We start from the raw sequence: 12,313 nt of genomic DNA, 5'->3' as shown, positions 1-12,313 counted from the left end.
ATCTACTTTTAGCACAGAATACATTATGGCTTTAAGGCATAGACAGTCAAGACGACAGAATAGTAGGTTACGAGAAGTGCTAGCAGGAGTGCTCGATAGCATAAGTGACCGAAGAAGAGCTACCTGCCCTGGGAGCACTACAAGCTGGTACCCTACATATCTCTATTTCTGTTACTTCTAATAATGAATTACCAGCAAAAACAACATAGGTCAAATACTTACTAGGCTTCAGAGACCATTCTAAACACTTCATGAACTCTCACACAACCATAAGAACAGATGAACAGGTACCACTTTTATGACTATGGGGAAACTGAGATAGAGAAGTCAAGTAGACTGTCAGTCCACTGGTAGGATAACCAGTACTTGAACTATGCAATCACTTTGCCACACTCTCCAAGGCCAGACTTATCATTTCAGTTATCTGATTGGAAACTAGAATATAAGTTATTCCCTTTGGTGGAAAGAACAATTTATAGCATGTCTGATAACCCTTTATGTAGCTATTCGGGACAGCACACCATCCAAGGATGGGCTCTACACAGACATTAGATTCTAATTATTAATTAATTACAATCAGGTGTTGGTATCTATGGGTGGAAACTGCACAGTATGGGAACACATTCAACTATGGAAGGGATCAAACAGCCACTCTAAGAAAGGAAAAATGTAGTTAATGGATTGAAACAAATACTAAGAAATGGTGAGAGTTATATATTAGGTCACTCCTAAGTGAAAGAAGACTAGACAATTCTAAAATTGGGCTGAGGAATTACGTCCAACAAATTGATGAAGCCATCTAACATCACTGTCAGTGCCCCTGTGAAGCGTATGGCCTTTAAGACTGCAGATATCCAAATTAAAAGCATCCCCCCTCCCACCCACAATTTCAAAACATATTTCAAAGCTACAATAATGCCTGTGGTACTAGCATAAAGACAAGCATACAGACCAATGGCATAGAATAGAAAGCCCAGAAATACACCCTCATATACATGGATAAATGATCCTTGACAAGGGTGTCAAGAGCCATCAATGGGAAAAGAACAGTTTCTATAACAAATGCTGCTGGAAAAACTAGATAATCACATACAAAAGAAAGAAGCTGGACCCTTTTTTTATACCATATACATAATCAACTCCAGAAGGATTAAAGTACTAAATGTAAGATACAAAACTATAAAACTACTTATAGAAAACATAGAGAAAAATCTCATATCTAGCAATGATTTATTGGAGGACACCAAAAGCACAAGCAACAAAAGCAAACAGACAAATGAGATTACATCAAAAACTTAAAAAAAAAATTTGTTCACGGAGGGGGAGATGAACCATGAGAGACGACAGACTCTGAAAAACAAACTGAGGGTTCTAGAGGGGAGGGGGTGGGGGGATGTGTTAGCCTGGTGATGGATATTCAAGGGGGCACGTTCTGCCTGGAGCACTGGGTGTTATGCACAAACAATGAATCATGGGACACTCCATCCAAAACTAATGATGTAATGTGTGGTGATTAACATAACAATAAAAAACTTAAAAAAAGAAGAAAGGAACCAGAATATTAAATAAATAAATAAATAAAAATTTGTTCAGCAAAGAACACAATTAACAAAGTGAAAATTTAATCTACAGAATGAGAAAAAAATATCTGCAAATCATATATCTAATAAGGGAACTTCAAGAATATATATAGAACTCCTATAACTCAACAATAAAAAAAAAAATCAAATAACCTGATCTAGAAATGGACAAAGGAATAGACATTTCTCCAAAGATGACATACAAATGGCTGACACACAAATGAAAAGATGCTCAACAACACCAATTGTCAGAGAAATGCAAATCAAAACCACAATGAGGTATCTCCGCACTATTAACAAGTATTAGCAGGGACGTGGAGAAGTTGGAATCTTTGTGCACTACTGGTGGGATTGTAAAATGCGATGCATAGTGACCAATTTGGAAAATAGTATGGCAGTTCCTCAAAAAAATTAAAAAATGAAACTACCGTGTATGATCCAGCAATCCGACTTTTGGGTATATATTCAAAAGAACTGAAAGCAGGGTCTCAAAGAGATACACCCATGTTCACAGCAGCATTATTCACAAGAACCCATAGGTGGGGATAACCTAAATGCCCACAGAAAGATGAACGGATAAACTAAATGTGCTATTTACATATAATGGAATACTATGCAGACTGAAAAATGAAGGAAATTTTTCCACATGCTACAACATGGATGAGACCTGAGGACATATGCTAAGTGAAATAATCCAGTCACAAAAGGACAAATATTGCATGATTTCACTTATGTGAGGTATCTAAAATGGTCAAATTCATAGAAATAGAAAGTAGAATGGTGGTTTCCAGGGCTAGGGGGAAGGGGAAATGGGGTTATTTAAGGAGCACAATTTCAGGTTTGCAAGTTAAAAAATTTCTGAAGATTTGTTTTATAGTAATGTGAATATATTAACACTACTGAACTGTACACTTAAAAAGAGTTAAGATGGTAAATTTTATGATGTGTTCTTTACCACAATTAAACAAAAACTGGGTTAAAAAAAAGCATTTCCTATTAGCTTAAAAAAAAAGTCAAAAGTTGCATTTGAGTCGAAAGTTCTATGGGCAAGGGGCACTCCTAGATACAGTAGGCTAAGGTAAGTTGACACTTACCTGTTTGTAGAACATCTCAATCTCAAGCCGATTAAAATGGAACAATTTTATGTGACATTAGAGAAGCTACAGATGGAAAATAGACAAACCCAAAGAAGCAAATGTACTACAAAAACTAGCAACTGTTTGAAAACTTATATAAACTGATGGTAAAAATTCCAATCCTGGAAGTCACTGTTTCTTCTCTAAATTAGACTGCATGTCATCATTTTTAATTCTATACTGTTGTTAAGCCCACCTATTACAAGGTTGTTTTATTTTACCTTGCATATGGGCCACATACAGCGATTTACTTTAATTTACAGTTTATGCCTACTCTTTGACAGGAAGAACTAAAAGGTAGAATGTGTCAGGGTACCCTTGGATAATCCTGCTTCATTCATTAGGTAATTAGACCATTAGTCAATTTTCACTTGTCACTACAAGAACTTGAGCCAGTCTATTCTCAATGGATAGTTTATATGAATAACAATAACATGAAAATACAACACCTGAAAAATTAGCTATCCCAAGGTAATATTTATATGTTTATTAGCTTATAATATTTCGATGAGAATATACGGGGGACCTACTGCTTAATGTTCCAAATAGCAAAAGAAAAGACGTAATTGGATGCTAGTGTAATTGTATAAGAGATGGAGCATGGTTGCCTGGAGAAAGGAGAGAACCAGTGGTCTTCAAAAAACAGGGAAATTTCTACTACCTAGATAGGAAAAATTTCTACTTCCTAAATCAGGAAAAGGGATCTCACCAGCAAAGAGCTAATAAGAAATCTTTCTAGTTTATATCTTATTAGTATAAGGTCATCTTGAGCAGAAAATAAAGCAGATTTCATTTACTACCCCCCCCAATTCTGATAAGTATCTGTTTCATGGGATTTTAAATCTCTCCATGTCATAAAAACAGAATTAGTGAAATAATTTGAGGACCAGCCAGGAAAGAGTCTTTGCTGAAAACTCTCCTAAAGCAATTCTCCTATAAGCTTCCAGAAGTACAAAGTTATCCTCTAAGGAATATGTGGGCAAGGAGGCAGATTCTGAGAAGATAAGGGGCACAAGAAGGCACAAAGAATATATACGGGAGCAGAAAAGACCATTTGTGAGTATAAGCCACTGCCTAGTTCCCAAAAGTTATTACCAAGAGTTTGAGTGGGTAAGAGCAAATTATTTCAATTAGCATTATTTCCGAGTCTGATAAACTATGACAAAATACATGTTATGTTTAAGAGTTGCCAAAATGTAGTTGTTTTATAGTTATTAAGAACGTTATCATAAATGCACAGTAACTCAAAACTGAGGAGGAGTATAAGGTGGAAAGTATTTCTGAAATATCTGATAAATTTATCAAGCCTGGATGCTTATTTTGTTTGATTTTCCAAATAAGTGAATATAGGATCATTATAGGGGTAGGGAGAAAAAAGCGTTAGAATAGTTTGTTCAACTTGATCAAGGAGACCATTTCACAGATGGTTAAAAATTGCATTTTTCTCAGAATTAAAAAAAAAGCTTACAGTAACGTAAAATTTTGTACTGTTGGGGTCACAAAAGGAAACGAAAAATAACATCACTATCCCTGTGCCCAGGTCCCAAACATTTTGAGAAATAAAACAACAGAAACCAAATTCCACATTTAAACTAATAAAGGATACACTGGAAAACAGTTTCATGACAGATAAAATGAGCTGGCTAACTGAACTGCAAAATCAGACACTGACACCCAGACTCAAGGGGCACTCCAGCAGCAAGGTCAAGCCTTCCAGAACACCCCATGAAAAATTCATGGAAAACTGCTCCCAGAGATAGGTTCCACGAAGAAGAAAAGAGCTGAGTCAGGTATCCTCAGTTCATTTTTACAAATTTACAAAGGGGGTAAGTTACTCTACTTTCCGTAGAGCAAGCGAGGGCACAGTGGCTGAAGCCACACCCAGTGAAGGAAGAAACATCAGGAGTTAGGGAGAAATACCCATCCCTAACTCAAAACACACACAATTATTAAAATTATGTCAATAACTTCATACATCAGTAAAATGTAAAAATCACATCGGGAATCAATCAACTGGTATTTTGTGAAGTACAATTCACATTGTAGTGTTTTCATTTTGGGGGAGTACCTGTTGGCATTTTAGATCTGTTTTTAGTTTGTATTTTCTCCAAGTTGTCTGTATAAGTCTAGCAGCTCTTGCTTCTTTACAAAGATCCAAAAGCCTTGCACAAAGAAATGACAAATAAGTGATAACCACCTAAGAGAAAACAGAAGAGATGAAAACAGAAGTTTGACAGAGAATACACATCTTACTGTCACCTTCTGAGACTCTTGTTATTAGTTGAGAAACTCTTACCTTTTCGTCAGGAATTGTATTGGACATATCTGAATGATTAATCATAGCAGGTATTCCACCAAGGTCTCTAACTGCAGACCTAACCAATTGAAAATTTTTCTTTTCATTTTCTAGAAGTTCTTTGTATAGTTCTGAAGTGTTTTCTACTATGTAAGTAAAAAAAAGAGATTAGACAGCTCCAGTCAAAAATCTGATGTGACAAAGAAAACACTTGAAAAGTTAATCAGGCAAAAGGGACTAACCATGATCAAATGCTCTGAGAGACAAATCCAGAGAACTTCCATCAGATTCAGATGATGAATTTAACACCACCGAACCAGTTTGTGTGCATTCTACGGTTTGAGTAGTACGCTGACATATAGCATCAAAAGGCATGTAGTAAGGATGGTAGTGATGGATCAGGTAACATAACACACGGCCATCTGAGAAAGACACTGTAAAATTCTCCACCTGATTGGAAATTGCAGAAAAATGATTAACTGTATTTAGACAGTAATATGGATATTAGTGGTTTTGTAGTCCATATTTCCTTTTAATAGCTATGAAAATCACATTAGTGGCTAATAGCACCTAGGATAACACCATATTTATAGCCAATTCTCAATTATAAAATACTTTCAAAAACAGAATTTGATTATTGTGCTAGGAGAAATAGGGTCTCTCAAAAAATTCATGTCCTTCCTAGAACCTCAAAATATCACATTATTTGGATATAGGGCCATTACAGGTTTAATTTTTACAGTGGAGTAGGGTAGATTCATTCTAATCCAATGTGTGGTATCCTTATATGGAGAGAGACACAGAGACAGACACACAGGAAGATGTTATGTGAGGACAGAGGCAGAGATTGGAGTAAAGTATCTATAAGCCAAGGAATGCCAAGGACTGCCAGCAACACCAGAAGTTAAGAGAAAAGGTATTGAACACATTCTCCCCTAGAGCCTTCAGTAGCTCTCTGGTATTTAGTCAAAACGTAGAAGATTATCCATATATCTGACAAATTTTCTACTAACAATATTGTTCAAGGTGTTAACAGTTTACTATATTTAGTAACATGTACTCTTATCATTTTTCTGGCTTCATATTCTCTACTAGATATTTTATTCATTTTCACATATTTACATTTAAAGGTACACTTCATAAAGAAATACAGTATCAATCAAACAAATGATTACAAAACACTCAACTTAGATTTTTTTCTCCTCCTTGTACCCAGTGGTCAGGTTCTCTATTGTCCCCTTCTGCATGGTGAGTTTATTTGCATTTACCTTTCAGATAAGGGTGTGATCCTTAGGTGCCCCATTCTATACAAATGTCTCCTATTGAGACTCCTGACTAGGGCATTTTTTCTTTCTTAGTAATACATAAAAAGATTGTGCATTCTACAATTGTTGACAGATTAGATAAAATACAGTATGTGAAAACACCCTCACTCATTTGAGGAAAAGTTTGCTTATATATAAACTACATTATTTAAGCAATGCAATAAAATATTTTATGAATAAAGTTTTACTTTCACCAAAATGTACTTAAGAGATAGTGAGCTAAAACAAAAACAAAGAAACTTACTTTTTTATTATAGAAAGCACAAACAGCATTTACCCACTCCATCAACAGCTTTATGCTTTCACTATATTGTTCAAAGGAACCACTATTTCTTTTGTCTTTTTTCTTATTGATAATAGCATCAGAATGGCATGATCGTGCAGACATTGTTTTCTTCATACTCTGTGTGTGTTTTAAAAAGTCGATTTCTTCTTTTAACTGATCTAAATTAAGGGAAATATCCACCTGAAACACACACAAAAAAGGATAATTATCTTTATGTTTTTCATATATCATTTTTAACCCATAGAAATTAGTCACTGTCATTGCTGTCTTCTTCTTCTTCTTCTTTTTTTTTTTTAAAGGCAAACATAGTTTATGCAGAAGTGATAGAATGCATAGTGGCTAATGTATAGTGTGTCATGTGTAAGATTTGGGGTCACACAAGCCTGGGTTCTAATCTCATTGCTGCTTCCTATCAATGCTATAACTTCTAGCTTCAGTTTCCTTACCTATGAAGCAGTGATAACACCTACCTTATAGGGGTGTTGTGAAGATTAAATTGGAATATATATAAAGCAATTGCCCCAGTTCCTGGGACAGAATAAACCCCAGTAAGAACAGTTATTGTTAGTCTATTTGATGAAAAATGCTTTTATAAATTAATACTAAAATTTGATAAGAAGTGTAAAATTTACCAAATGTATATTACCTGAAAAGCAAATGCTATTTTCCAAAGTAATGCAAGAGTTTTTTCTCTGTGCCTATCCACAATATCCTTAGATAGGATTGTATTTCCTGTAAATGAAAAGACAATCTGTTAGCACAATATACATACATATCAATTTTTGCTGAGAAGAAAAAGTTTTATCTTTACTCAATTTTTACCATGCTCATCATTTAATTGAATTCCTTGTGATCTAAGAATCTGAAGAACAATGTCAACATTGTGCATCTTTTGAAGGCGACTTATTGCAGGAATCCTGAGTTTCTTTGAGAGATTCCAGTCCCGTGTGAGAAGTTCCATGATTCGCCTAACAATAAAGGAATTTTCAGATGACACTGGCATATAAAAACATATATGAAAAGCTCCCTGCATCAAAAGGTGGGGCTCAAACCAGACCCCAAAATATCATAAATATCCTGCCTTTACCCTCCCCACACTGAGACAGTAAGGATCTGTCAATGTATGATTGTCCTTATCATGTGAAGAAATAAACTTAACTTTCCTTTAAAAAACAAACAAAAAATGCAAGATGAACTTTGTTTAAATACAGTTATCACCCACATAAATCCCCTAATTTAAAGGATTTTAGGTGAAAAAGATCCCAAAAAACTAACTGAAAACTGTTGCTCCATAATTGGCAAATAAGTCATTTTTCATTTTAAGCCTGCGGTTTGAGGTCTATGAAGAGAATGTAAGAAAAAAAGATAAGACATACACAAATGCACACATGAACAAATTAACAGAGTTCTATAGGAAAAAAGAAAAGGAAAGGAAGGGAGAAAGTATATTTATGAAGGGGCTACTGTATTCTACACACCAAGCAAGTACTTTCTTTTCTTATTTTAGTCCTCATAGCAAGTCCCACAATCAGGCATTATTATCCCATTTTTTTTGCAGATGAAGAAACCAAAGCCCAGAGAAATTTAGTAAACCACCTACAGTCACACAGTTACTAACAGTCACACAGTTAATAATACGAACTAAAACTCAGATTTAACAGATTCAAAAGCCATTCTGTTATATCTGTACCAGATTATTGTAAAAATATTTGAGCACCTACCTTAAAAAGACATATATACTACAACTTAAATTCAAACCCCTAATATCATCTAGGTCACTAGTATTTTATCTACTAGACAATAATCGATATTTCTACAGAAAAAGTGAGCCCCAATGGATTATTGTAGACAGGTAAAATTTGGCAGAATTGTTTACAGAACTAAAATTTGGCAGAACTGTTTATATAACCATAATCTCTAAAGGTTAGAAAGTCACTTCAGATCATCCCAAGCTAACCACCCAATTGACATATGAAGTATTTCTGCAACAGTAGACCAACCCGTTATCAATGGCATTAGTGGATTAACCATTCTCAAGCATTCTCAAATGACCTTGAAGATCCATGATCATTTTGCTGACACTGAAGTAAGTAGAAATCTAGTATGCAAAATCAAGTCTCTTAACGAGTTAGAATTCCTGACCAACTAAAAAGCATCAGCATCCAACACTGCTAAATCCTTAGTAACTAGCCTAAAAGCCTAAAAAATGTCTTCCATTGTGGAAAATAGCACTGAACATAAAACCAATCACTGCCCCCCCTTGGAAAGTGGAGAAAGTCTAAAAATGTGAATTCCTATTGGCCAGAAAACAGATGTAGTGGTTTGGATTTATGAAATGAACAAATTAAACAAATATAAAAATAACATATGAAACATTTTCAGCAAATGCTCTAGCCTATATGGAAACTGCTCAAGTGAGAAATAGTTAGTGTAAGGTTCAAAAGACTATTACCTTGTTGTGAGAACATATAATCAGAAAAGAATGTTCATGGAAATTTAATTTAGAAGGAAGCAAGTGCCATGTATGTTGTTTTTGAAGAACTGGGGATTCATAAAGATCCAGAGATCCCTTCCTCACAAATGTCAAATGTAATATAAACTGGAGAGTTTCCTAGAAACAAGACAAATGTCCCCCACGCAGATATCCTGAAAAGGCCAACTGCAGTACTGTGCTCATGCTCACTCCTTCCAAAGCAGGAACTGGTAATTCACTGGACTCATACAAAAGCCAATTTTGAGGATTTTAGTTTGTTACTGAGAAATATTATATGATTTGAAGCCAGACATCCTGAATTTATGTCCCAATACCATGGTATAAAACTTGGTATAAAACTGTTACTTCTCATGTGTAAAACAAGGTTAATAATACTACTAGAATTGGTTCCAAGTAATAACAGTACTTATGAAACCCTGTCAACATAATGTGTTACTTAAATGTTTGAATTTTAATTAGTTCCATGCTTGTCCCAACTTCTATTCTGGGGCATCACTGGTCACTACTCACAGACCCTTGTCACTGTCAGCATGAAAAAAAAATGTGCATAGGAGACAAGGTTTCTGGACCTAAAATTGACACCATTTTATAAAAGTGTTGCAGATACTTATTCCAATCTTTTTTACGCTAAAAAAAATTTATTACATCACATGAAAGAGCAAGAGAGAGGGGGCACCTGAGTGGTTCAGTTGGTTAAGTGTCCAGCTCTTGATTTTGGCTCATTTCATGATCTCAGGGTTGTGGGACTGAGCCCCATATTGGGCTCTGTGCTCATCAGAGTCTGCATGAGGATTCTCTCTCTCCCTCGATCCCTCCCCCAACTCTCTCTCTCTCTAAAATTAATTTAATAATTAAAAAAGAAAGAGCAAGAAAGACTATGTAAATACAGAAAAAAAGTGTTTTCCAGAAAATTTTAGTCTATTCCATTAAGTAAAATATTTCTATTTCTTATACTTACACAAGACGCACCCCACATTGCAAGTCTACAGCAAGATTTGTAACAGCAAAATCAAATTCATCAAATGGTGTCTGAACATGGTTAACAGGTAATCCCAATAAGCTAAGGTGACGGGAAAGGTCACCTTCACCGCTTAGGAAGTCTCGTGAAAAAGCCAGAAGAATGCTTTTACTAGTCTGTGGAGAAACAAGTTGCAGGTATTAAATCCCAAGATTATAATTTTGTTTACAATAACAACAAATTCTTATCCTGTGCGTACAGAAATGAGGTAAAATTAATGGTAGCATAACAAAAGTCAGTTTCATATCATATGGTAATAATGTACATCTATTTCCAATTTAAGGCCTTTTAAAAAATTGCTCATAATTAATAACAGACTCCAAAAATTAGAATTCATTTGATAATATGCTAAATTAGGAAAGAAATTTCCCCTCCGGTTAATTCCTCAGAGTTCTCAAATCAACAAAACTTAATAGGGTTGTGTGCTGGTGAAAGGTCAACCAATAAGTTAGGCAGGATTAGAACTACTAATAAAATGGACTAGATAGGTATTCCTATCCTATTCCACTCCAGAGTACTCTTCTTTGGGAAACTTAGAAGTTTTTAAAGAGAAAATATACAATAAAAACAAGTAAAAGTCTTAAATGTGAAATATAAAAGAGAAAATGAGAACTATACCTTGAATTCAGCATCTTTACAGAAGAGACAAGGGTCATGATCAATAAGTTTGGATATTTTGGCATAATCAAGGAAACAAACCAACAGCAATAACTTTTTCAATGTAAACTTAGACAAAGCTTCTTCATGACCTTAAGTAAAAGTACAAAAAAGCATAGCAAGTTAATCTGTGAAAGAAAAGTTTCACCTTAAAATATAACATACTAATAAAGAAAAGTAATAATAAGCACAAATAGAACACTATGTGACTTTCTTAGTGCTTTAAATATATGAATTCATGTAATACTCATAAAACTGCATGTTTCTAATATTTCCAGCTCATGGAGGAGGAAGCACAGACACAGAGTATCCAGTGATTTAGTCTGTCTCATGCAACAAATTTTTAACGAGCACCTACTCTATGCCAGTGGCATCCTAGATGCCACATTTATAGTAACAAGCTAAAAGAAATATGACCTCCACAGGGCTTACAGCTTACTTGTGAGGAGAAGGTGGGTAGAGACAACAAAAAGGTAAAAATAATTATAGTGATGGAGGAAGTGATGGGGAGTGATGGGTGTAAAGAAAGGGAGAATATTTATACTGGCATCTCTACGAAGGTAAACTTTAAACAGAGACCAGAAAGAATAAGAAGAAGCCATTTATGCACAGTGTGGAAAGAATGCAGTGGAGGCAGAACTACTCACCATCCCTATATAGATGAGGAACGGTGGGGTGTCTATACTCAGCGGCTATATCAGGATTCCAAAGTAGGCGGTTCAGAATAAATAAAGCCAACCCCATGACATCACTGTTGTCTTCCAAAGACAGGAGTTCTCCAAAAATTGTCTGAAAAGAAATTAAAGTCAAGACTATGTGACCTTTAAGAAGCAAAAGGATACAGCAAGGGGAAAGCAAACTACAATCTTCTAAGGATTTGGCAATGTTCTATTTTCTAAGTAGTATGGAAATAACATGGATATTTGCTGAACAACCTCTTTAAACTCTATATGCTTTGTGCATTCTTTAGTGTATATGGTGTACGATGAAAAAAGGCAAACGCTCAGGACTAAGATAAATTCTTAAAAATCATCTGACAAACCATATTTACATTTTAATTTTTTCCTTTAAAGAACTATCAAATGTAAGCATGTTGTTCAAATTCAATTTTAATTATTCTACTAAGTATATCATGGAGGTACAACAGAAACTTAAATATTATAAGTTTTCTAATAGTTAACGGGTAGAAACCCATCTGCAAATAATCTAAAATGATAATTTACGAAGTTCAGATCTGTTTATAATTGATTTTTAAAAATTTTTTTATCATGACCAGTTAGCCACCGTATAGTACATCATTAGTTTTTGATGTAGTGTTCAATGATTCATTGATTGCGTATAACATAATTGATTTAAATATGAAATTTAACATCAATATGCTTATTATTAATTATTTTTTAAAGATTTTATTTATTTATTTGACAGAGAGAGACACAGCCAAGAGAGGGAACATAAGCAAGGGGAGTGGGAGAGGGAGAAGCAGGCTTCCCACCAAGCAGGGAGCCCAATGCAGGGCTCGAT

The 12,313-nt window shown here is 34.8% G+C and overlaps 1 protein-coding gene across 5 annotated transcripts in view; it reads right to left on the bottom strand.

Moving 5' to 3' along the window:
• Positions 1–12,313, bottom strand: part of ASPM (assembly factor for spindle microtubules) — a 64,159-nt gene that overhangs the window by 32,999 nt on the left and 18,847 nt on the right. For 4 of the 5 annotated variants that reach the window (XM_027613549.2, XM_027613547.2, XM_027613552.2 and 1 more), the window contains exons 8-16: positions 11,440–11,581; positions 10,754–10,884; positions 10,076–10,251; positions 7,446–7,591; positions 7,270–7,355; positions 6,582–6,803; positions 5,255–5,462; positions 5,013–5,158; positions 4,785–4,913 (exon numbers count right to left, since the gene is read on the bottom strand). In XM_027613549.2, coding sequence (XP_027469350.2) covers positions 4,785–4,913; positions 5,013–5,158; positions 5,255–5,462; positions 6,582–6,803; positions 7,270–7,355; positions 7,446–7,591; positions 10,076–10,251; positions 10,754–10,884; positions 11,440–11,581 — 1,386 coding nt within the window. The remainder of the gene's footprint in view (positions 1–4,784; positions 4,914–5,012; positions 5,159–5,254; positions 5,463–6,581; positions 6,804–7,269; positions 7,356–7,445; positions 7,592–10,075; positions 10,252–10,753; positions 10,885–11,439; positions 11,582–12,313) is intronic. The other variant, XM_027613550.2, reaches the window with a different exon arrangement.

The sequence above is a fragment of the Zalophus californianus genome, chromosome 10 (genome assembly GCF_009762305.2).
Source record: "Zalophus californianus isolate mZalCal1 chromosome 10, mZalCal1.pri.v2, whole genome shotgun sequence".
In the NCBI taxonomy this organism is placed as follows: Eukaryota; Metazoa; Chordata; class Mammalia; order Carnivora; family Otariidae; genus Zalophus; species Zalophus californianus.
Note: the sequence above shows the minus strand (reverse complement) of the source record. Positions and strands in the feature narration are given on the sequence as shown.